The sequence below is a fragment of the Arvicanthis niloticus genome, chromosome 14 (assembly GCF_011762505.2).
Source record: "Arvicanthis niloticus isolate mArvNil1 chromosome 14, mArvNil1.pat.X, whole genome shotgun sequence".
Lineage (NCBI taxonomy): Eukaryota > Metazoa > Chordata > Mammalia > Rodentia > Muridae > Arvicanthis > Arvicanthis niloticus.
In genome coordinates this window covers 26,498,092-26,525,707 of record NC_047671.1, presented here as the reverse complement: position 1 = coordinate 26,525,707, position 27,616 = coordinate 26,498,092, and the positions used below count along the sequence as shown (strand labels likewise).

The 27,616-nt window shown below is 38.1% G+C and overlaps 1 protein-coding gene across 2 annotated transcripts in view; it reads left to right on the top strand.

Annotated features, from left to right (window-relative positions):
- Htr4 (5-hydroxytryptamine receptor 4) overlaps positions 1 to 27,616 on the top strand; it is a 176,477-nt gene that overhangs the window by 107,751 nt on the left and 41,110 nt on the right. For both annotated transcript variants that reach the window (XM_034518230.2, XM_034518229.2), the window contains exon 6: positions 6,224 to 6,792. In XM_034518230.2, coding sequence (XP_034374121.1) covers positions 6,224 to 6,792 — 569 coding nt within the window. The remainder of the gene's footprint in view (positions 1 to 6,223; positions 6,793 to 27,616) is intronic.

Genomic DNA, 27,616 nt, shown 5'->3' with positions numbered 1-27,616 from the left:
GATTTATTTTTATATATTTATATTTTATATTTATTAAATATTCATTGATATTTATAAATCAGTTCCCAGAACTTGAGGCATATCATATGTCCTGAGAAGCCTTCATTCTATTTCATACCAAAAGTCTATAAGGTTTACGGTGCCCAGGGAAACACATACCAGGTGAATGGACTCTGCCAGGGAATGAGGAATTGTATTAAGAAGGGAAGTCAGTGCCGAGTGAAAAAAAATATGTACAATGCGAGTCTAAGGGGACATGTGCCACATATGCCATGCATTATCCAAACTCTGGGTATTGTTTTCCAGAGACATATAACCAATAGGATGTTTGTGTGTATATGTTTATCTACTTGTCTATCAGTCTTTTTGTCTATCCATCTATCTGTCTATCCATCTATGTGTCTATTCATCTATCATCCATCCATCTATTTATCTATCTTTCTATTTTTCTCTATCTATCATCTATCTATCTATCTATCTATCTATCTATCTATCTATCTATCTATCCATCTTTTCCTTGTTATATATCTGTTCATCTATCTACCTATATACATAGAGAAAGAAAAAGAGAAACCAAGAGAGATATATAGACATATTGTAACTGGTCCACATTGTTGTGGAAATTGACAATCCTCAGCAAACTAGAGACTCAAGAAAGGCAATATTTCAGTTCAAGTCCAAATTTAAGGGAAAAACTGATGGCCTTCATTAAGTCAATACAACAGTTCCCTCTTATTCGGTTATCTTGTTCTATTAAGGCCTTTAATAGGGTTAGATGCAGTGCTGAATTGGAATAGAAAATGGATTTATAAAATCTGCCAGTTCAGAGCTTACTCTCAATCTCAAATATTGTCATACTCAGAATTGGGTTTTACCAAATATCTGGATACCCATGGCTTGGTTACATTGACACATAACATTAACTATCTTGTTGTCAAAATCATCTACTCTGGCATACCAAATTATAATGATGATTAAAACTGTTAGTCCAGATTCATTGTAGGGGCTATACGTTTCTAAAGGAAGATGGCATACAGTCACTTAAAGCCAGTCCTAAGATCTTGCTAGATGTGGAGAAGGGAACAGAAAGAAGAGACTGAGAATGAAGAATGAGTTCTGACCCAAATGGACTAGAAAAAAAGAGAGAGAAATTACCTTCTTTCTGCACATTTAAGGATTTTAATTTCACATTCAAATGAGTCCCATTGCCAGGGCATTTCTGAGCAAGAGTTCTTGAGCTTCTGAAGAAAATTCTATAAGCAGGGAATAGACAGCCCGGGGCTCCATCCTGGAAGAAGCTGTAGATAATTTTTTGAATCCCAAACCATTTTTTCAGTTTGTTAGATTTTTTTCTTTAAATCTGGAGAAATGAAATATCGGTTTGCAACAAACACTAATATTTAAATAATAGTAATAATAATGATCAACAGATGTTTCATACTTACTATGTATCAAGCCCTATATTGATCAGTATTTCGGTGAACCACATTCAGGGACATTCTTTGCTTAACTGAAACACTTGTGCTTTGAAACATGGGCTTGGCAGAACTGCTCTCCTTCATCCCCAAAGCTTACAAATGGACACTGTACCAACCCATTGAAGGGTACTTTACATTGTGAACAATGTCTCCTTTTTCTTCTTGGCTACCATTTACTAAGCACTTTAGTCAATACACTAAATTCTTCATGACTTAATGTCATTTGCTCCATACAGTACTTAACATCCATTTTATAAAGAAAATCTTGACTTCAAAGTCTATGCACTTAAGAATTGCTCTACTTGTTCGTTTAACTATTCAAGAAATATTAACTGGAAGCCTATCACATTTTGTTGATTTCTAAATCAATTTCAACATTTCCACTTTTGTGGCTTTTATGATCTAATAAGAAAAATCACACTATATTTCAAGTGTTGATTTTTTTTTCAAACAAAACGTCAAACCAAGTAAAAAGATTCAAAGTGATGACAAGATGTTTCTACTTTATATGAGAGTTTACCTCACTTGATAAGCTATGGCTAGAATAAGCCCTGTGCACGCAAATGTTCATAGACAAGTTAAATGGAACTAAGGTTGCAGCAGACAGAGGCCTTCAGTTGGGAGCATGCTTTGTTGATCCTAAGAATGTCAGTCCAGGGATTGGAGAGCAAGTCTTGAGCCAGATTCTTTTGTTTGGGTTTTTTTCACTTTGAACAATCAAGGGCTTTTAAATTTTACTTTGAAATTGGAGGGTTCAGGGCAAAGAAGAGTTCAGTGGCATGATGTCTTTGTGTTTCTGAGGAAACATTTTAGCTAGTCTGCAGAAAATAACAACAGGGTGACAGGAAATCAGGAAAGTACAGGGAAGAGACTGCAATGGTCCTGCCAACTGATGATGGTGACTCAGTGACCTGAAGTATCAAGAAGTTGTGAGAGTTCAGATCTCTCACTTCATGTTCATTGGGTACCTGCATTTCTAGGTGCTAGGTCTGCATTACTAAAGAGAGCACCAGCTCTGTTCAAGTGGTTCAAATCTTTGTAACTTTATGTCCAACCAGTGAGATGCAAGCAACACATGATACACTAAAGATAAGCAGATATCTAGAATGCTAGGTGATAATGACTATATTTTACTTCAACTTGGGACTGAAGAGATGACATATTAAATAAGAATGTGTACAAAATCCATACCAGGTGGCTGACAACTGTCTGTAACTCCAACTCCAGGAAATCCAACACCTCTGGCCTCCTTGGCAACCTGCTTACACGTGAATATGCCCACATGTGGGTGCACGCACCCACACACACAATTTTCAAATATTAAATCTTTAAAAGGTGGGTTGTTAGCAGATTGGAATTCTAAATAGGGAGTTAGAGTGGGCTCTGTTGAGGAGGTGACATTTGAATAAAGACTTTAAGGAGACAGAGGAAATACACTTGTAGGTATCTTGGAGATGGATACAGCAGGCAATATATATATATATATATATATATATATATATATATATATATATATATATGGCATAAAGCTCCAGAGGCAAGATGTGACTGACAGGTCCAGGTTGTTACAGAGTTAACAAGGAGGTAAGAATGCAGGTGGGGAGCTTACGAAATAATAAAATACAATAGAAGAAGGAGAATGTATTGTTCTGTGGGACATTTAAGGGTTTAACTTGGAGTGACATGAGTTTACTATAGGATCTGAGCTTATTAGTAGTGAGATTTATAAGATTATGAGAAAATCCTCTTTTTTTTTCTGTTAAAAACCAAACATAAAGGGAGTCTGTAAAAGTGATGTCATGGGTAAGAGGCAAAATGGTACTCTAGCTTCAGTGAGAGCAATGGAGATTGATTTGGAACAGGTATATTTTTAATATAAAAAGGACCTTCTGTGTGGTTAGAAGAGAAATGTGAAAGAGAAACATTAGTTAGATACAACCAAGATTTTGGTAAGCATAACTGGCAAAATCTAGTGAATAACTATGGATTTCAGCTGGGAATTACAAATTGGAAATGCAATAGGTAGAATATTTGTGGACTACAGAAAACACAATATGTGTTAAGTTCCTGCTACATAGTTTAGCATAGCAGTCAGGAAATCAGCTTAATATCAACTCTTAATATGTATGGGAACTCTCTATCAGAAACAAACTTCAAAGTAAGCCATTCTCAGAGCCAGACACTACTTAAACCCATACAAATAGATGTAACCATCTGGGGAATGAAGCTACCTAAGAGAAGATGTCTCAGAAGTAAAAAGTCAGTAATGGAGGGTTGGCAGGTACCACTAAGAAGGAAGCAAAAGAAGAGGAAAAAGTCTAGAAAACCAATTTGAAAACACATGATAAGTGAGGCTAGAGAATGCTATTTCAGGGTGTGGTAACAAGTATCCTAACCACGACTATAAGGGTGAATAAAATATATTATATTCAAAAACAGTGTCAGGCACTGTAGTTCATCCATATGGCCATAGCACTTCAGATGCAGAGCCAGGATTGTTTCTGGATCAAGCCAATTTAAACTACACAGTAAAAATCCTGTGCAAGCCTAGTCTAGACAAAAATCCCAGCATGGAGTGGGAAGTTGGGCACACAGTCCCACCCCTAGTCTTAGAATGATTGGCCATTATTAGCTGCTGGGAAAGCAATGGACAGATTTTCTTAGAGTGTAACTCCTAACAAGCTTACCATGTTCCAGTAGAAGGCCATACATCCAAGAATATTTTAGGAATAGAGAATGACCTGAGAGTTTTAAAATGAAATAAAAACTTTTCTCCCAAGTTGCTTTTGATCACAGTGTTCTATCACAACAACAGAAACCATAACAAAAACAACATCTTGCATAAAAATTAATCCAAACTGGACTGAAGAATTCACAATCTAAAATTTTAACACAACAAAGATGTTCCAATATATGAGGAAATGTCACTAAGTGGTAGATAGAAGAATATTTTTATCATGAGGGGGTAAAGATTTCTTAATGGGACACAAAGTTACTAATTGAAACCACAGGTTTTAAAAACTGCAATCAGATGACACTAGCAAGAAAACAATAAACAAACAAACAAACCAGGAATTTGCAATATATAGATTTGACAATAGACATATCCAGAATATAGAACTATAAAAAAACAAAGAAGACCTAGGATGCCCAAGTCACTGTTCAGAATTGACTTGTCAGCCAGTGGGTTTCCTCGGGATGCTCACAACACTCAGGCTATTTCCAATATTCTGATTACCCTCCAGAACTTGACAGTCAGATCCTGTTGCTGAAGACACGACATACTTGAATCACAGAACATAGAGAAAGTAAGTTGATACTGACCTTCATCTCTACTGGCTAGCTTTCATTACTAGAAGATGTCATACATGCTACCAGAGGGAAAAAAGGAATCATTCACACCCAGCTGTGAATGATTTTGTGAGCTACAGTAATGACCAGCTTAGGAAGACATAACACTGGTCCAATAGTGGCATGAATCTTATGAACAACCAATCATTTTCTGATTGAACTCATGGCCCCACTCACAAAATGAAACCCACACCTGCCACCATTATCAGTCTAAAAGTCCATGTATATACAGGTCACAGACACTGTATAAGGGACTACTACTATTATTCTGTTAAATGGAAATAGTATTAACCTATCTCCTAATGACATTATCCCCATAGATTAAGGCATCTCTGAACCTTCATCAGAGATGCTTTTGTTTGCAGTAGACCATGATAAACAAAGTTACCCACAACTAGCCAAGGTGTAGAGAATAAGAGACTATAAAATACCCAACTCTAAATAAAAGGCTACTAGGTAATGAATGATTGTGTGACATATATAATGCAGACACGCTGGACAGAGGGGTGACTCCTTTCCTACATGAGTCAGAGGAGGCTGGTGTAGAATCATTTAATGTTACTCAAAATGGCATGCAATTTAGAACTTAGGGATTGCTCATTTAAACAATGTTTGAACTGGATGATCACAGGAACTAAAACCTTGGTAGGTAAAACCATGGGCAGTTGGACAGCTACAATGTTACATCTTCCATGGTTGTGAAATATCCACCTTTTCTTTCTTTCACTCTCTGAGTCTCTCTTGTTCATTTCTCAATATCAGTGCTTTGGATACTGTACTTTCTATGTGTGAAAAACCTTCATTAGTCCATTCAGTAAGAACACATCTGGAAAGTGTCCAGCATCCCCTACAGATCTGAGATTAGAACGATATAGGGTGAGGTTTTCAAATATTAACAAACTTACTATTTTTAAAAGTGTCTAAAATGAAGAAAGTGGTTTTGATGCAATTGGTCTAGATGGAGGCCAGACTCTACTGCACAGATCATAAACATATTTGATGGTATTGACCTAAGACATCTTATTAAGGGATAGTCATATGTTATGTGCAATCAGACAATGAAGAAAGACTGGGTAGGCAGAATTGAGAATGATTTCTGACTACGTCTTCTGAGACCTCACTCGGATAAACTCTGAGAACTCTGGGACATGTTCTTTTTCTACCATTCAAGTCCTATGTGCTATAGACTTGTAAGTAACATAAAAATTTAATGATAAATGTTAATTTTTCTTTTCTGTTTCTCCATTTTCACTTTCTTTGACCCTTTATATTCTTCCCTTTCTCTTCTTTTCCCATTATTTCTTTTCCTATGTTTTCTTCACTTTACTTATTCTTTACCATTTCCTCCCCATTCACCTTCCCATCCTCATTTTCTCTCTCCCTTCCATTCTCAGATAGAGAAAAGGAAATTCAACCACAACTCAAACTCTACATGGTGTGTCTTCATGGTGAACAAGCCCTACGCCATCACCTGCTCTGTGGTGGCCTTCTACATCCCATTTCTCCTCATGGTGCTGGCCTATTACCGTATCTATGTCACTGCTAAGGAGCACGCCCAGCAGATCCAGATGTTACAACGGGCAGGAGCCACCTCTGAAAACAGGCCCCAGCCAGCTGACCAGCACAGCACACATCGCATGCGAACAGAGACCAAGGCAGCCAAGACTTTATGTGTCATCATGGGCTGCTTCTGTTTCTGCTGGGCCCCCTTCTTTGTCACCAATATTGTGGACCCTTTCATAGACTACACTGTCCCTGAGAAGGTGTGGACTGCTTTCCTCTGGCTTGGCTATATCAATTCAGGGTTGAACCCTTTTCTCTATGCCTTCTTGAATAAGTCTTTCAGACGTGCCTTCCTCATCATCCTCTGCTGTGATGATGAGCGCTACAAAAGACCCCCCATTCTGGGCCAGACTGTCCCGTGTTCAACCACAACCATTAATGGATCCACCCATGTGCTAAGGTGAGTGCTTAAGGAGGGGACCACTCTGGTTGGTTTGCGCTCCTCAGCAGGGGTTGGGATCCAGTTTTGCTCTAAGGAATTATTCCTGAAAATGCATGTAGTGTTTCCCAAGATTCATGCCCATGCTGCCATCTAACCATGGAATCAATTAGTGAGCAAGGACTCAGGCTCTGTTGGGAGATTGACTTGCAGTCATACCCATAGTTCTTTGACCTTGGGTAATGACCTTGGATCACTAACAGTTCTAAGCCTTAATTACCCCCTTTTAAAAAAAAAAAAATTGGGATTGTAACCACTGTATGTAGATGCCAGGGCATTTATGAACATCCAGTGAGCTAATCTGTGTGGCACTCATAGTGCAGACGTTAAGTTCAGTAAACTCTTAGAGAGAGTAAGTGCTGCCCACTACTACTCACAGATAATGTTTTAGGTAGCAGCTAAAAGCATGATCTTTAAAAAAGCAAGAGAGGCTTAATTTTGATCCTCCCCGTGCCTACTAACCATCTTCTTAATCTTTCTTGCATTTATTTTTTTTCAACTATAAAAATGACAACAACACTACTACATTCTAATTTGGTTTTGTGACCATAAAAGATATTGTGTTTGTAGGACTTAGCACATAGTATGCTCATTAGTACTACTAACTGTACTAATATTAGTTTAACTAGTAATAACTTTATATTGTCCAAAAGCCTAAATGAGATGATGAAACTAAAATAAACTGAATAATATGTGTGCAGTAGTAAACGCTATGTAATAAATTACACAGAGGGGAGTGGGAATCTCTGATAGTGATCTGAGGAGGAAGGACAGTGATTTGGCACATAGGTAGACTTCACAGAACTGCAGTTTGTAAGAAGTTGAGATAAGGGAGCGAGACTAGGGAAGCCATTCCAGGCAGATAGAGCAGGAGAGGGAACAAAGAAGAGAACCTAAGAGCACCTGAATGGTAGGGACTTACCAAGGTTACACAGGCTGCTGGAGGTAGTGGTGACACTGGAGGTAAATGTTCATGTCTAAGGTACTTACCAAGGCCACCTGGCTGGTGGAGGTGAGAGTGACATTGGAATTTAGTGTCGTGATGCACTGTCCCACACACAAAGAGCCTTTAGGTGTGAATTGTTCTCAACTGTGAAAAGTTACAGGCACAGAACCTTCATCCTGTGGCAAAGATTAATTATCAATAATATATTGTTCTTTGCTCTGAAATCCATAAGGACTTTTGAAGAATACTTCCTTTTTTGAGTTAAGCACTTCTTTTACTTTTCTTTATTTTGGGTGTTTATATAATTTTATCATTTATTAAAAACAGAATAGCTATACTTCTTTATTTTCACATAAAGAACACTTGATGTTGCGGGAATATCTTCATTTCTCAGAGTTGATCAATGCCTCAATTTTGTCATATTCAGTAACTAGTAAGCACTTGTCTTCTTTTGATGGTGACCATATGAGGTTGTTCTAGCAGTTGAAACTTGAGGGGTTTTCATTTATATGCTTGAGAGAAGAGGAGCAGGTTTAAATTGCTATGAAGTATAAACAATGGTCCTCAGAGGCTGCTCAGAAGCATCAATTCACCAGTGTGTATAGACTTGCAGTAGTGGCCTAACGCAGTGTTGGAGCTGCAGCTGGTAGAAGGACCTTGAAAGATAACTCTGACAGCCAAGTGTTCTCTTCATTATTATGGAAGGAGTGATATGGGGGGAAATTCAATTACAAAATGTGCACAGAATGTGTGTGTGTGCGCGCACAGGGAGCTTTAGCTATTTAAGCTGGGAGTTGCCTAAGTGCAGGCTGTCGGCAACTTAAAACAGTATGTGCCACCAGCAGCACACTTGCTAAGTCTGTTGTTTCTAAAGTTGGCAGCTTTCTAGCTCAGGTACTGTCACAGAAAAGATTTGGACATTCTGGGACAGCTGAAGATGATCTGTTTTGCTAATATAGTACTGTTTTTTCTCTGATCCTTTGGTCACCTGTGTAAGCAAAAAGACTGTTTTGGAGAGCTATGAATGTACCTTCCATGTGGTCTTCCTTACACATCTTCATGGTATAAGGAAGAGCAGGAGGTTACTTAGAGTTGTTCTGTGGGGAAGAGAATCATATAGAATTCTAGTCTTGATTTTGCCTCTTAAAAACTAATCTAGATGCTATAGCTGGCTTTTTGCTACTTTATGGTTCTTCTTTTCCCACCCCTCTTCATTCCTTTTCTTTTACCCTCTCAACCCTCTAACACAAGATAAGAGAGAAAATGGGATAAAGAAGAAAGGAAAACAATCCCTGAATGAAGTTGGGGGTCAGGAAGGGGCAACATTATCATTAGACTACTTTCTGCTGAATAGGGACATCAAGTTCCTTGGGGCAAGTTTGATTTTTGCTGTTAGAATATCTAATTTCTTCTCTTTTTTTCTTTGTGCACGAGTACTTAACAGGCCATGAGCACAGCACCCAACACCCAATGATCTTCCACCTCTAGGGATCCTAACATTTATATACCCTCTGAGAAGTCCCCCAGAATTCCCAGCATCACAAAATTACAGAAACAATCTGCAGCTGGCAAAATCATGCCCCTGCTAGAGCACGAGGCAAATCATAGTCAGCTGCTATGGATAATCTGAAGAAGCCTCATATGCCACACTTGGGATTAAAGCAAAAACGCATCCTTATAATGCCTATGTGTGTGTTTTTTTTTAAGAAATCAAAATTCTCACACTACAAGGTAACTTTCCTGAGTCTCTCTTTACTCACTCAAAACAAGAGGAATAAACAAAGTTCTCACTGACAGGCATGCTATCCATTAGCTACATATGATTAGTTAAGTAATAGTTTAAACTAAATATTTTTAAGATACAAAGGGGTGTTATATAATATTTTATTTATTATTTAATCATCTCATACCTACAAACTATGTATTTTGGTCACAGTCACCCATTCTTCTCCTACCCCCTTTGACCCTCTACTATCCCTCATCCCCTTCCAATTTTGTATCCTTTTATTCTTGATAATGCACAGATAGAAGTTGTGATGCTCAAATACTCACATGTGCAGGGCCATCTACTGTGTTTGACCTACCAGAGACCACACCCTTAAAGAAAACTAACTCTTCCTCTCCTAGAATCCATCAACTTTCAATGGCTCCTCAGCTAGAGGTGGGTACTAGTGAGCCCTTCCAACCTTGAAGCTGAACACAGACTATAGCTCTGCAAGTAACCACAACCATATGAGTTTGTGAGTTCAGCAATCCTATTGTGCCTAGAAGATGCAGTTGCACTCGGATCCTCTGGTCCTTACAACCTTTCCATCCCCTCTCATAATGGACTCTGAGCCACTGGGGAGGAGGTATGATATAATGTCCTATTTGTGCCTTAGCATGGAGTAAAGACTATTAAGGAGTGTCCTAACTCTGAAATTAAAGGTTAACAGCTGTTAGCAGGGAACAGCTATACTCTACCCCTTGAAGGACTCAGAATGGGTTGACTTTTCTTGATGGGTCATCAGATAGCTATTGTTTGAAATAATCGAATGATGTATTTGCTAATAAAAGGGAAATTGAAACTTCTGATATCCACAAATGGCAACCATGTTAAACAGAATGTATTCAATGCAAGGACAGACAAGTTAGCCTCCTCTTGGAAAAACTGTGGTTGTGAGCTGAACAAGTTTAACTATGATGCTTTTCTAAGGAAGCATTTCAGAGGAGAGCAGCAGTCCAACTGCCACCACAAAAGGGTTTGGGGTTATTAAACTAAATGCTGCCTTTAGGGCTGTTTCTCCTATGATCATTTCGTTTAAGACACTTGTGCCACTGAATTTCCTTTTGGTAAAACTGAAAATAGTTTTAGCCTGATTATGGTTTTCTCTCCCCCCAACTTCTACAGGATCCTCCCCTACTCTCCACCCACCCAAACTCATCTCTTTCTATCTCTCTCAATCTCTCTCTCCCTCCCCTTCTCTCTCATACATATTCATAGATATTGAAAACATAATAATAAATATGATAAAATATAAAAACAAACTAGAATAGGTTAATGCAAACAACCTGGAGCAAGAGATCCAGAGAAAAAGCACAAGAAACACATATAGATATACACATGCGCATGCACACACACACACACACATACACACACACACATTCCCACATGCAGAAATCCCATAAAACACATAATACATATGCAAAAGACGTGTAAGGAAAAAAGAAAGCAGAATAATGCTCAGAAAAAGCATCAAGAGTCAAGGAATGTCCAAAGAATGGTACTGAGTTTGCTTTGTGTTGTGCTGGGCATGGGATCCACCCTTAAGAGTGGTCTGTATACCACTAAGACTCTACTTAAGAAAACTATTTTTTGCCTTGTGAGCAGTTATTAGTTTGAAATAGTTTCTAGGTTAGAAATGGGGGCTTCTGTCTGCTTTCCCTTTCAGTGCTGGGATCCCCTCTGCCGTCTACACATGCAAGTGGTGTGCATGCTGTCCCAGTCTCTGTGTGTCATAACTATGAAAATTTTATTGATTTAGAAAGCCTTGTTTCCTTGGTGTTTTCCATCCCCTCTGACTCTTGCAATTGTCTCCTCTTCCTCTTCTTGAGATCTCCAAGCTTTGATCCTTTTCTAATGTTTGTGACCTCATGAGATTGGAGCATCAGACTAGGTTTCCAGTACCAGATATAATTACTATCCTGTTGAGTGCACCTTAAGTCCAAGTAGACAGCTGTTGGTTTCCATCAGCACATGTGTGCCACTTACTGTACCCTGATGCATGTCTATCCATGTTGGTGATTGTCATGGTGCATAGATGTTGCAGCTGGGTAAGACTGTTTAATTGCTTCTCTCCCTTGGCAGATTTCATAGCATTTTGTGAAACCGTGGAAGCTAGACCACAGGAAAATGACTTTCAGGTCAGATCCAGCTTGAATCATCTGAGTCCTGTGTTTTAAGTGTGATATGTCTTTAGCAATTGGGGTTCTCCCTTAACCCCTGAGAGGCAACCAAGGGCTACATTGATAATCCATATTGTTTGGGGAGTCACTTAGACTACCTTGGCTAACCAATCAAAAGGAGGTTTCTTGTTCCCGGTACTGGTGTTTTTGCTAGTTTATGGTTCTTGTGGGAAGCATTGTCAGCAGCTTAACTTCTTTATATATAATACCTTATTATAAATTTAGGTAAATATAAAACAATGTGATTCCTTGAAGCATAATCAAACAATCTGGGTTTTACTTGTTCTTTATCCTTCCTTTTCCTTCTATATTAACCTCCTGGCTTGATCTTGTGTAGGTCTTATGCAGGCAAGCAGAACTTCATGAGTGCAACGGTCATATCATATCATGTCCGGAACACAGCCTCCCAGAGCACACATCACCATCTTTCAGCTCTTGCATTCTTTCCACATCCTCTTCTGTGATGTACCCTGAACTGTATGTAGAGCAGGGGAGTTGATAACAATATCCTATTTATACCGAGTACTCATAGTAGCTTATTCTCAGTATTTTGAACAGTTCTAAGTCTCTGCATTACCAATACCCTCTGAAATAAAAATCTTCTCTTACCAAGGTTGATGGCATCACAGATCTGTTGGTATAAACCTATTTAGAAAGCAGTTTGACCATAAGTGTGGCCATTTAGCTAATAACCAAACAAAAACAGCATGTTAACCCCTGCAGCTGATGGTATCGTTAACCATGGGATTTCACTACATTTATAGTACCAGGCACGTACTTCTCCTGTGGAGCTGGTGGGGATCAGTTCTTTGCCCCATAAACAATTCTGCCATTATTTCACAAGTGGCTACATCCTACCTGGCAGGTCAGTCAGTATTGTAGCATGCATAGTCCAGTACTAGATAAGCCCGTTGATCTCTTCTCCCCTGGCAGCCTTCTCAGTCCCTTCTTGCACTATTAAAGCTAGTCAGCGTGAAGATTGTCCTAGTCAGTTGAGACTGATTCCTCTATATCCTTACCATTAAAATATATGTGGTTTTCTTATTGATTTCTGGGCATCTGTCATGTTTTGGATAGTAATTCTTCATTGTATCATTTCCAATGTAGCTTCCTATCTTCTGCTTGGGTTTTGACCTTGGTTAGCAAAATAATAGAAGTTTCACGTTTAGAAAACCACACTTTTACGTAATCTCTTAGACTCATTTTAGCTTCTTTCTTCAGGCACACACCACATTCTCTTTCCTAAACATTGTGATTTTCTGATCTACTTCCTAATTTATAGCATAGCATTTATTTCCCCACACACTCACCCTTTTCCGTCTATACCCGCAAGTTCTCAGGAAGTTATTCTCAACTCTCATGTGATTGATCTATTCATGAGTCCCATTGCCATGTTCGTGCCACCTACTTTGAAAGATTAAGATAAAAGAAGACTTTTATCTTTAGCCATAGCTTCCTCTGAGCTCTAGACCAGAAGACAAAATTTGCTTACTGGACAACCCCATGTAGACATCTCTTAAAAATCTTAAGTCTAACAGAACCAAATAGATTCTTAGTTTTATGTTTTCCCACTTCCATCCACGTTGCCTGAGTCTTCTCTATCTCTGTAAATGGACTCAGCTTCTACCACACTCCAGTGAATTAGGACACTTTCTGTGACTCAGGGAGAACAGGTCAGACTTACATATTTTCAAAAGAAAAATGTACTGAAATATGATCAACAGTTTAGTTGCATTAGAATAATTATTTAGTAAAACAGATTCCTGGGCCCTATTCAGCAAATCAGGGCTAGACTAGAAAATAATATTTCTACCAAGACAAATTTTCTGCCTCATAAACTATAAGATTTGCACTGATTAGAATTTCAGTGCCTGGTGCCACTACTTTTATTTCAAGACTTCTGGTTATGACACATACTTGCAGTTCTTGGCTTCTGATATAAAGTCTCCATAAGGGTAAATATTAACTATACATTCACTAACAAAAAAACTAGAAAAAAAAAAAGTACTAGAAAACTATCTTTGAAACTTTATCTTGTGGGAGTTGTGCTTCAAGCCAGATGTCTTTTCACATGAGAAACATGATACAAACACATAGCTTTGCCTTGTGGCCACAATAACTAGGTGACAAATGGTAGACAGGTCACATTGATTTGATCTGAGGTTCCTCGGCAATTTGACTTTGCTAATATAGTACATGTTTGCATGAGATAAATAGCTCTAAGAGTGGACAGGGCCAGGTAACACAAACAGAATTGTCTATGGTTTAGATTTAGAGATGAGCTGACTGACCCACCAGGCTTAGGTCCCTTTTTGGATTCCCAGCATCAGGTACTAAAACCTAGAATACTTATTCAGTTCTCAGTTCCTAGAAAGGCAAGGAAACTTTTCCAAATGCCAAAGAACTTGCTACCTAGCTAGGTTCTTGACTGTAGCCTTCCATAATCTGGTCCACACATTCCTGGTAGATGGCTTTCCATTGTCTACATATCTCTACAAATGTGTCGTACAGTGGTATAAATATGGGCCACATGTGACTATTAACATTTTAATACTCATAAAATGAAACAAAACAAAAAACCCATTGTTTCCCTAGTAGTATTGGCCCTACTCTTAGTATTTATTAGCCACATGAGTGGTTTCTGCATTGAATAATACAATTGTAGAATATTTCAAAGAATGGAGAAAGTTCTGTTAGACACCACAATTTTAGAGGCGAACAAGTGTTTTATCTGGAAGGGGATATAATATATTTTTCTCTTAGACTTAACAACTCATGTTACTGGCCAGAGCTCTCAATCTTAAATAAACTATATGTATAACGATTATGTATATCAATCCTCTATGTTTCTAAGCATAGGATTAGTGTATGCAGATTTGTAGAAAATCGGGGCAAGAAGAAAGGAAAATGGAGGGGACCCCATCCTTTCTCCATCCAAAGCAGAAAAAAAATTAAAATTTCCTTGGAGATTTTGTTCCCTTTTGTTTCCCTTATAAACAATTACTAGAATTTTTTTTCTAAATATTATTGTGTTTTCTGTTAGACCTCCCTCCAATAGACTGTCTATACAAGAGGACAGGCAATTGTCTCTTTAATTTTCTAAGGTTTCCCTAGGATATAGACATTTATCAGTATATTTGCTGGATAAATAAATATTCTGTGGGGTACATACAGTATGTACTGCAACAAATTTTCACGTGCACATGTGTGCCTATAAAAATCATTATTTTTCACCATGACTCTACTTACCAACATTTGAATTCAACCTAACAGAATTCCTTGAGTTCCTTTTGAAAATAAAGCTTTTTATACTTTTGAGTTGGAAGATTTGCCAATCCGCAGATGAGCAAATAATTTAGATTTGGTTTCTTTGGGTTCCTGGGAGATTTCTACCTATGTTAGAAAGTCGTTTGACATTTAAATGACATTTTTATAGCCTTTACTCTGAACTTTGGAGGTTACAATTGAAAACAACATTTACTCATTGAATTGAGCCAAGATCAATTTAATTTGTGTTAAGTCAAGGATGGATGTGGATGCCCTTGCTTATCTTCCTTAATCTTCTTCAGGGTCAGCGTAATTTATAGCTCAGTACAAGATGAACATATTGGGTTAAGAGGGCAGAAAAATTGCCGTTAAAGGCACTAAAATATAAAGTCTTTTCCTTGCATCTATCTCTGTTATCTGGTCATTTACTGTCATTGTTCCCTGTGTTCCTTTATATAAAAGAAATTTTAATTATTATTATAAAATTTATAATTTTTGAGAATTTAATATATGCATACTATAATTAATCATTTCCGTCACTTTCTTACCCCAAATTCATCATGTTTCTCCCACAAATCTCTATGTCGATCAGTGATATTTTCTTTCTTCCTCCTCCTCTTCCTTCTTCTCCTTCTTTTGTTGGATCTTGACCTGTTTTTAATGTTAGTGACACTTACTTCATAGAAAGAAATTTGGAATTTATCCTTCTGTTCCAATTTTTTAGTAATTTAAGAAATATTAACTATAGCTCTTCTTTAAAAATCTGCTAAAACTCTGTTGTGAATCTATCCAGCTGAGCTTTTTTTTTTTTAATTGAAAGCTTTATTTTATTATTACTGTTTTGATTTCCCATTTGTTGTGGATCTGTTTAAGTTGATTTGTTGTTGATTGTTTCTTGACTGAACTGCAGTGGTTTGTATGAATCTAAAAGTTATCCCATTTCTTTTTAGATTTTTAAAGTAATGGAGTATAGGTTTTTAAAGTCTTCCCTTATAATATTCTGAGTTTCTTTGGTGTCCATTTGTGAAGTTTTCTTATCATGCTGATACTATTTATTTGGAACATAATTTTTTTAACTGAGCCAAGGGTCTATCAATCTTGTTTATCTTCTCAAAATGCCAGTTCATAGATTCATTGATTCTTTGTATTGTTTTATCTCTTTTCTATTCAATTAACTTTTGTTTTGATTTTATTTAATTATTCATTTTCTATACTTATATAGCAAAATAATGAAGTATTATCCTAAAATTATTCCTTTTGAGACAAAATTTTACAAAGCTATTATAGGACAAAACTTTTTCTGTGTATAAACAACACACATCTATTAACCCCATATAATGAGCCTATGACAACCAAAGTATGGATACTACCAAAATCCAACTTGGTGAACCAATGAATTTTACTGGGGTTAATTACAGGAATATGGGGGAAGGGTTACAGGAGTAGAAATTACTCAAAGACAGCTTCATCACCAAAGCCTATCCCAGCATGAATAACAGTTCACAAGATCTGGGAATCTGGAATACACTGCTCAGCTGGCAGGCAGCTCAACAGTTTGGAGAGTATTCTTTCCAAAGTTATTCAGTTGTTCTAAATCTTCCAGGCAGTTCAGCTGGTTTCTGCTGAACTAGTTTTAGAGTCTTCTTTGAAGCTTAGCTTGTCTGAGAGTGACTCCCAGCAGGCTTTACTGTTTACATTTGAGAAGAAGCCTACTTAATCTGGTCACAGTCTTTACTGTTTATACTTGAGGGGAAGCCAAGTTAATCTGGTCAGTTTCAGTGACTTCCTGAAGCTCTTTTTAGTTGTTTACCATCTGTCTTAAAGCACTGCTCCTTAAATAGGAAATGTGGAGTTTCCTCTGCTCAAATAAAAGCCAGAAATTAATTAAATATAATGCTACTTATAACAAATTGTTTAACCAACATGAGATAAGATTTAGTCACTGAGTACACCATGAGTTGTGCTGGACAATTGCCTATATTATATTGAATGTCTCCTGGCTTCTCAATCACCTGTTGGAATTTTCTTTGACCTAACAGAAAGCATGTTAATCCTGTCAAAAAGGCTGAGCATCTTCTGTGTCAATTGTTTTTTTCTTGTTTGCATTGCAAGTGTGCTTGCCCTCAAGGCACCAGAGTTCTGGGTAGCAGCCTTCTGAGACTGATGGCAACAATGAGGAGAGGTTGTATATGGCATTTGTGTGCAGAGCAAGCCTAAGACAATTGTCATCTTGGGCATCTTCAAATTTCCAAAGTGAAGGAAGCATCAAAGGTCAAAAATGGACACAGGGTGGCATGGTGTCCTGGTTTTGAATCCTGACTGCACATTAGAGATACCTGCGAGCTTTAGAAAACTACCTGAGAGTGGATTTCACATGTGCAAGATGTTAGCATGAATGACCTTGGGGGGACAAAAATGTAAAGTTTTTAAGAGTTCTAACATACAGTAGGGTAGAAAACCACTTGTGAACGACAGAAATCTGAAGAAATTTTTATCTTTTATTGATCACCAATAAGCCATTATCCTCCCTTCACCCTTCACACCAGTAAAACAAAGAAGTGGAATTAGATAATACCCTAAGATCAGGACTTTATCCATTTCTTAGGTACTGAGATGATATGCATTTAAATGATAAGGTCTCAGTGGTACAATTCTGCTTACCAGGGGATTGGTGCATGCATGTTGTTATAGCTGGGGTTTGCTATAGACAGTTCATAGGCAGGAATGATTCTAAACTTCTCACAGCACACAGGGAAGCCCCCTACAGAAAGAACTCTATGGCCCTAAAGTGCTAGATTATCCCGAAATAGAAAGTTCTTTAAACTTTGGGATTCACAACAGAGAAACTTCTTGTCCTTGCCAGGAGACAGATGGAGAGTTCTTGAATAATGCTTGAGGTACAACACCTGTAGTGTTGACATTTCTCAACCCATGCAGTCTCCAGACAAGGAAAAAGAAGCCTTGTGGAGGGTGGCTGAGATTTCTTCTGGGAAAAATCCTGCCTGTCTGTGGTTAGGTGTTGGCAGCCACCTTGCAGATAAGCTTCCTACAAGGCAGGCTCTATGCACTTGTTCCCTTACACCATGTTCTTGGCAAGGACACAGCCCTCTCAATTTAGTCAGAGCAGCTGCTCAGGAAGGGATTGCCTCCAAAGCACACTATGAAACCCACTGAAAGACTCCAGTCTCGTGTAAATGTGTGTTTAGCCCACAGTAGAGTGGTATAGGTCTCTGATCCATTGAATTGATAGAAGCTTCATCTTTTGCAGGGACTTGTCAAACTAGAATGTGATCAAAAGAAGGCAGATACCATGATTTTTTCCTATAGGATAATTTATTGTGTATGAAGAACAGAGGAAAGAATAGAGAATTCTGTGTACAGAGCGAAAGATTCAGAGTATAAGCTTTGTTTTTATGTATTTAAAGGTCGACTATGGGGAAAGGGGACATCTTGCTCTTAATGGTTTGGGGTTTTATAAAAAATGTGTTTCAGCACAGTGTGGAATGAATAGCCTTGATTAAAGTGTTCCTGTAAAGCAGAAGGAAACAACTGGATGACCACTTAGCAGTGTCAACTGAGGGTCAAGTCACCAGAACCACCACGTGATCATTTGTCAGAGTTTCTGAGGAAGTGGGGGGAGTTGAATGAGATAGACCATTTTCTTCCCACAGTACAGTGAAATGCAGGAAAAAGCACTGACCACTTCAGCTGTTGTGCTCAGCTAAAGCTGAAGAACTGAAGAAGTTTTCAGTGTGTAGAGATTCATTGCAGGTGATACAGTCCATTTCAGGCGCTATTCTGTGTTTCCTTAGTGATCATCCTTGCGGTATGAAAAAGTAGACCAGTCAGACTTTTCTGAGGGAGAAATTCATTTCTGAGTTCAGTAACATACAACTATTGGATGCCTGAGATTGCCTTTCAGGAAAACCTTGGTCAAATCCACAGAGCTGGAGCCGTTTCTGCACCTCTTCACCTTCATGGTTATCATCAGCTGGCTACCAGCTAATATTTAATGGTTTAAATGCAAATCATTGAGCCAAATGCATCATATGTGTTGTCACATTGAGTTCTTAATCATCTCTGGGCAGGCTTCACTATTCCCAATTTACTGAAAGGGGAGTATATTCAGAAAGATTAACTGATGCCATTCTTGAAACTAAGCCATTGGAGGACATTCAGAATCCAAACTATGTCACCAAACAGGACAGAATCTCTTGGAAAATACTTAGTTATCTAGCTCAACTCCCAACACATGATATCTCAGTATTATCGAAGGCCAGGAATCCTACAGTTTGAACAGCCCTCATTGTTGCAAAATTTTACTTACCCATACCTTAGTGTAATATAAGACATGAATCTTATGGGTAGAACTGGTTCTAGAATTCAGACTTAGTGCTTTGCTTTGTTTTTCAGGTTTACAAACCATTTTGCTCAAATTGATTCTTATTCAAAAGCATGGCAATGCGAAACAAAACTGTGGATTAAAAGTAGTTAGTATAAGGGTATATGCACTTAACCATGGCCATTGCTCCAACACACTAATGTCTACAATGGCTATTCCATAATGAAGCTTGATAAAGTCCGACTAAAATTACCTGGGATATGCTGCTGAACCCAGTGTGTTATCGACAAAACAATAGGAGACTCAGAGAACATTAGGAGTCAATAAAGGAATAAAGAAAGATCAGATCTCAGGTTCAGAACTCAGGGTCAATTTCTCTCTAAGACATTGGTTCATCCATTCATTCACCATCTTGCTATTACATTTCTACTAGAATTACAAACCATGTCTGAGATTAGGTAGAGATTTGGCACAGATGCACAAAGTCAAGATACTTTCTAGAAAGGTATTTCAGTGTTCATAGTTTCTCACTTACTTCTGATGGCTCAAATCCTGCTCCTGGATGCCACACACAGAACTACAACAAACTACTCACACCACCCTGGGAAGCCTCTGTATTCAATACAGTGTTTTCACAACTTTTCCAAAGGCTTGAACATACAGCTCATCACGAATTTGACAATCTTAGGAGACTTTTCCCTTGACGACATAGTAAATTATAGAGGTTTTCCTGCCTTTTCCCCCCTTTTGGAACAATGTATAATATAGCTTAGAAAGAGACTCTGGTTTGCATATTATCATCTAGGGGGATGATATGTCACTCAGACATGTAAGATTTAAACTGCATATGCCAGCTGCATTGGGCTGTGATAGAACAAGCTTAAGCTGTACGGTGTGGCTTGCAGTGAGCTGAAGGTGAAAAGGCACATAAGCCCCATTAGGCCTCACACAATCTTGTTTTCTTGCTCATTTCTCGCACTACAGCCGTGTTCCTCTTCCTGTGGTAGGTGTAGAACTTTGGTGAGCTTCCTCTAAATCTTCAGTGGGTTTTCCTACCGCTGGCCCACTTGGGCTACCTTGACTGTTGCCTCGATTTCCTTCCTGGCACAACATTATTTTTTTTCCTCCAAGTGCAGTTCCAATATGAACTCTTTACACTTCTCTGATCCCAGCTCCTGATCTCTGATCAACAATTAATTACAGTTTTCCTGTGGGCTCTCTTCCGGTTGCTTCTCCTTTCTTGTGGAAACTCAGCGTGTCCTGGGATCTTCTTTGTGCACATTTTACACCCCCACCTACCTGCCCAGCTTCTCATGAGTAATGTCTAGGGCTTTAGGGGTCTGCTGGGGGGCAGTTCACACTTTGTGATGCTGGCTTGGTGAGGTTCTCAGGCTCTACCTGGACCTAGTTCATAGGCCTCATTCTTTTGCCAAAAAATGAAGACCAATGTGCTATAATTCTTCAATGATTATGTGAGGCACCCATGAATTATCTAGTACAATAACAAAGACAGCAAATGAGGGTTCCTTTCACTATGAGTCTCAATTTAAAACACATGTTCTTCTAGACACCACCAGTCCCAAGCTGGAGTCCCCATTGTTCCTATTGCCCTCTAAGTAAGAGAAAAAATGAATGAATGAATGAGTGAATGAATGAATGAACTGACAATAAATGCTGTTAAGAATTCATGGAAAAGAGAACCCTTATTTACTCTTTTGTGAACTTGCAAACTGGTACAGCTACCAAGGAAATCATTGTAGAGAATCCCCAGAAAGTTAAAAGTAGATCTTCCATATTACCCAGCTACACCACTTTTTGCTATATACCCAAAGGATCAATATAATGCCACAGAGATACTTACTTCAACATGGCTGTTTACAATAGCTAGGAAACGGAACAACCTAAACACGGTACATATGCACAATGAGATTCTGTTCAGCTGTAAAAAAACAAATCTTGAAATTTTGAAGGTGAATGGATAGAACTGGAAAATATTGTACTGAGTGATGTAACCCAGACCCAGAAATTCAAATTCCCCATGCTCTTTCTTATTTGTGGATCTGAGCTCTGAATCTCTGAGTATATAACTGACGTATACAAAGAAATTAGAAAAGCAGAAAGGGATCATTGGCGGGGGATGTTTCTATAAAGGAAGATATTAGGAGAGTAGGTAGGGCTTTCATTATTATTGCTTTTTAAAAATTATTGTGTTTCCATACAACGTATTTGTTTGCTCTCTCATTTGCATGACTTGGTCACCAAGCCTTCTTCCCCCCGCCCCCAAGCCTTTTTGGTTATCCTTGTCATAAAAACAATAAATGTCCCTTTTCAGCTTTTCTCGCAGGGATATTTTGTATCTCGTGTTACTGCTTCCACTCCGAGCACGCTCAGAGCATCGCTGACTGCCTCAGATATCCAGCTCTGGTCCTTGTGACTCATATTTTCTCTCTCCTACCCACAAGTCTGCATCACTAAGCTGTCTCATAGGTATTAATAGAAGAGTTTAGTACTCACTTGTTCAAAGAATATCATACTCTTGTGTATGTAAAAATCAGTTGCCAGCAATATTATAAGTGAAAAAGTCTTTTTTTTCCCCTCACCTAACTTTACCCTACACTGTCAGAGGGCTTGTGGGAAACCTTGAACTTTATTTGTTGCATGTACAGCATCATCGTACACATAGTTTGGAGGCCTTTGGGGTAAATGACTTAAGCAGTGCTACATTCCTCCATTACCCTCCTTCTCCTCCCTTTTTATAACCACTATAAGTCTATTTATTAACTGTTAATATCAAGCTTCATCTCAAAAGTCTTTCCACCACAAAAATGACTCCCGTGTTCTCCAACGGAGAGAACTTTATTTTGAGGAAGAGCTTGAGAGGCAGAATCAGGAAGAAGTTTCAATTTATGACATGGAATCCACAGTTAACTACTTGAATTCCTTACTTTTCCGTTGTTGTAATAAAACACCATCACCAAGACAACTTATAAAAGGAAAAGTTTATTTGGGGCTTATGGATCCAAAGGGATAAGAGTCCATGACCATCACGGTAGGGAGCATGCAGCAACCAGGCACGCTGCTGGAATAAGACCTGAAAGTTACCATCTTGATCCACAAACAGAACAGGAGAGGGAGCTAACTAAACATGGTGTGAGACTTTTGAAACTACTCAGTTCACCTCCAGTGACACGCTTCCTCCGACAAGAGTACACCTTCTAATCTTCCCCAAACAGCCACCAACTGGAGATCAATTATTTAAACATAAGGGGGGCCATTTCATTCCAACTACCACATTCTACTCTCTGACCACCCATAAGGTCAGGACCATATCGTAATGCAAAATGCAATTAGTTTAATTTCAAAAGTCCCCATAGGGTTTTTTTTTTTTTTTTTTTTTTTTTTTTTTTTTTTTTTTTTTTTTTTTTCCGCCTCAACACTATTTTAAAATCCAAAGCTTCTTCTGAGACTTCTGGCAATCTTTTAATTTATTAAACCCCTGTAAAATTAAAATGCAATTTCCATACTTCCGACATACACATTATCATTCCAAAATGAAAACAGGGGGGCATAGTGAAGAAATGCTGGACCAGAGACTAAACACCATTAAGGAAAATATATCTAGTGTCAAGGGGCTGCAATGGCTTCATCCCTATGGCTTTGCTGCCTATAAAATATGTTGCACTCTTGGGCTGGTCCTACTTCCTGTTTGCAGCTCTCCTTAACAGACATCCCTTGGCTCTAGAACCTCTAACATATTGGAGTCTCCAATGCAATCCAGGCTTTGTTTTTATGGCTTCACGAAAAGACCTTTAGGGCCTCTTACCCTCTCTGTGCTTTCATTCAGGGACTGCCCTGCCTTATGTTGCCTGTCTTCAGTGGCTCTCCCTTAACCACAGAGGAAGATTCCACAACTCTTTTATTTGAGTATCCTCCATGACTCTAAAAATCAAACCCATGTGGGTATCTGCCACGTTTGGCTGCCCACTTGGGATGAACCCTGGCCAGAAGTAGAAAATTCCTTCAACCTCTTTCTTTCACAAGTAGGAGTTTAGCTGGATGGGGGCTTCTCCCTCTGGGGACACACTTCCCTTTATCATATCGAGAATCAGGCTTCTCCTTAATCTCCTTATTTCTTTCCGCACAAGCCTTGGCTCCAGCATTACATTCCCTGGTGTTCCTTTTCTCTTTAAACTGTGTATTTTGTACCCTACTTGGCCCACTGTTCTCTTTCATTGCAGATCTACATAAGAGTGGTGACTAATAACCATGCAACAGAGTCAGCATTAGGCTGTATTGAAGTCTCTTCCGAATTGTAAATTAGCTCATTATTTTTTTCAACTTAATTAACCCCAGGAAAATTCTTGGGACAAGGGTGAAACAGAAGCCAAAAATATCATATTAATGGTATCTACCCCATTTGCTGTTAAAGTTTTGCTTTCCTCTGAAACCTCTTGAGCTGGACCTCCACAATCCATATAGCTCTTAGCACTGTCTTCCAGATTCCTGTTAGGATGTCCCCATTAAAGCCTGATTATAGCACTCAACCACTTTAGTCCAAAGTCCCAAAGTCTTCCATAATCTTCCAAATCTGTCATGGTCAGATCTATCAGAGTAATAGCCCACCCCCTTGTACCAATTTCTGTAGTAGTTACTTTTCTTTTGGTATGACAAAACACCATGACCAAGGTAGCTTATAGAAAGGAAAGGTTTAGGGTGGCTTACCTCTAGTGGGATAAGGGTTCCTCACCATCATGGCAGAGAGCACGGCAGCAGGCAGGCAGGACTGACATTAGAGCAGAAGCTGAAAGCTCACATCCTCATCCACAAAAAGGAAGTAGAAAGAGCTAACTTGAAGGGATATGAGTCTTTTGAAGTCTCAAGGCATGTCCCCAGTGATATATTCTTTCCAATACATGTATACCTCCTAAGCCTCCATAAACAGCCACTAGGTGAAGACCAAACATTCAAACACATGAGCCTATGGAGAACGTGTCGATCAAACCACCACACCATTCAACCAATCCATATCTACATTATATTTCCCTCCTCCTATTAAATGGAAATAAATATCTTGTGCATTCCTTCCTTATAGATTTGTGCTGAAGATTAAACATGGAGAAAGCTGAAAACATGCTATCTATTGTCAAGAGGTTCAGCCAGTTCATAAAGTGAAACCTTGTGTATTTCAAACTGACCTGTTAGCTTGGTGGAGAAAATTTATTTTAATGACATTTTGTGTCAGGGATTTTGCATAGCACTGGCAATGCTTTTGGCCATGTCTGTGTTTGAGGACAATCAGTTATGGTCTCACTGTATTTTGAACCCTACCCCATACCCTTCTACTTAAAAACACTTAACAGCCTTGGAGAGTGAACTCGCGGCTCAAAAATTGAGGACTTTTTTTTTTTTTTTTTTTTTGATTCTTTGACACAAAAGCAAAATTACCTTCCCTGTGTTTTCAGAAAATCTTCTTCCCTCTAAGTGGAATATAAATGATCAAATGCTAACAATAGGATATTAAAAGCCAAATTTGCAGCAATTACCCACAGCTTTGCAGAACAGTCCCACACACAACTGCTATCCAATCAAAAGGCCCATGTCTGTCACCCACTATCCCTGCTACTCATGGAATCAGAATGTCAGAACTGCACAGGATCTTATGGATTATTCCCCTCCCACTCACTTAACAAATGGGGGAAGTGAGGCACAGGAATAAGTCTGTGCTGTTGGGTACATACACTGGCAGTCTAACACCACATTAGAACTCCCTGTGTTCTGATTAGTGTTCTTATTGCTGCACTTTGCTGCTGCTCTTGCTCCTGACTTTAGCTGGCAATAAAGTGGGTTCCTGGGGTGGCAAAACAGTGCACACTCGGTGTTATCTTTTATACCACATGCCATCTCTTCCTGTGTAATATAATCATCCATAATTTTTTTTTATCTTGTGTAAAAACATTCAGGCAAATTGCAATAAAGCATTAACTGTTAATTGTGCTGGTGTAATAACATAAATTGAGATTATTCCAGACCAGTGACATCATCATACTACCCTTTCCTACTCTAAAGTCCTCTACAGCCTTTCCTATTGTGGAGAGGAAATAGGTGTGTCTTCCATGGAGTTAGCGGCTCAGGCATTATGAAGCCTGAGCCAATGGCATATGAGCAATCCTTTCTTCCTTCTCATCTTCCTCATATTCACATTCAAAAATATTCGTTGTAGATATATCAACAGATGAGATAAATAAAAATGTAGGGTAATGATGTTAGGGCATATGTTGAGTTATCTAAAGAGTTAATGGCATTTGAAAATTATAGAAGGATATATAACTAAGAATGAATCTGAATCCCATGTGTCCTGAGAAAAGGTGGTCTCAGAAATAGTTTTATGTTATTATTTTGGGAAGAATGAGTGCATATTCTCTACAATAAGAGAAGATGCTAGCTGAAAAGAACAGAACATTATGGGACATTGCTGTCTAGATTAATAAAAAGCCATATAGAGCTCCAAGCAAAGTATACAAAATCTCATGGTTTGAAAATTGACTGATGATACCCCAAGTAGCTCTCTGGCAACACAGGTGAAACAGCAGAAGAATGCACATCAGTAAGCAACACCCAGTTTTTCAAGAAAGACTCTAGAAATTGCAAATATGTGGCATAAAGTAGACTTCACTAGTATTCCAAGACATTCATTGTACAAATGAATGAAAAATAACTCAATGCAAGTTGTGATCATATCCTAATAGAACAGTTTTTGATGAAACACTTTAACATATCACCAGGAAAATCCTGATAGGATGAGGCCATGCTTAAGCATGCTGAGACTTATGTGTTTATAGCATGATGTACTGTTACACTTTGTTCTGCTCTGCTGTGTACTTTTCCCTTGGCTGAAAACTTAAAATTCAGATAACACCAAACTGAAATGTCTAGGTAGTGACAATGATAGGTTATCTATGTTCTTAGAAAACATTTGAAACATGGTTTAGTAAGTAGATATTGAAAATCATTTGAAATGCTGAAATTCTCATAGCATGAACTCAAGTGGCAAAACTGTTACCAAGTCCATAAGATAAAGTTTAAGTGAGATAAATATTTTCCATTTTGACTCAAATATATGGTAATACATAATAATTTAATAACATAATTATTAACTAGAATAAACTCATCACAACTTCAAGTATAGATACCACCTTAGAGCGAAAGGATGTAAAATAGCTTTCTAGCGAACAGGACCAACAAGGAGATGACATTGCTATCTTAGTAGCTGGAAAAATGGACTTCAGCAAAAGTTAATCAGAAGAAAACCAATGATGCTAATTCTAATTAATGCAATTACTAACCAAGAGGACATTACACACATACATGGCAAACTCCGACCCACTCAGTTTTATAAAAAGAATCCTACTATAAAGGTAAAAATTAACCCCAGCACGGCAATGGTGGATTATTTCAATACCCTCCTTTCTTCACATCATCTGGACAAAAATTAACAGAGAAACATAAGAATTAAATGACAGCAAACATTAAATATCTCTAACAGATAGCTACAGAGTATTCTACCGAAACAACAAAGGATATACTTTGTACCCAATGGCCTGTGGAAGTTTTTGTAAACTAGACGACATGATTGGGACACACAAAAAAATCTCAAAAAATACAGAACAATTGAAATAATGCTATGTAGTCTATATCACCACAATACAATGAAGCTAGAAATGCAAAGGAAAAGAATATCTAGAATTTCCATGCATCTGTGGAGATTCTGATATAAAGTCAGAAAGAGAACAAGTAAACAATTTACTTAAGCAATTCAAGAATTTGGAAAACAAGAATAAAAAAAACCTACACCCAGTAAATGGGAAGAAAAAAACCTTTAAAACATGACAGAAATTGATAAAATAGAAACAGACCAATACAAGAAATTAACAAATCTATGAGTTGGTTCTTTGAAAAGATAAAATTGACAATGAACCAAAAGAAGGAAGAGATGACTCAAATAAACAGAATTAAATGTAAACACTACAATAAACAGCAGAGAAATTTAGAATATTATAAGGTAATACTTTAAAAAGCTATACTCCTTTAAGCTAGAAAACTTAAAAAAAAAAAAAAACAGATAAATGTCTAGATTTATCAGCATAGAACTGAAACCAAGAAAGTGTCAGGAACTTAAACAGAACCATAAAAAATAAGGAGATTTAAACAGTAATGCAAGATCTCACATTAAAAAGCCCAGATTCTGATTGATTCACAGCAGAATTCTACAGACTTTCAATAAAGAA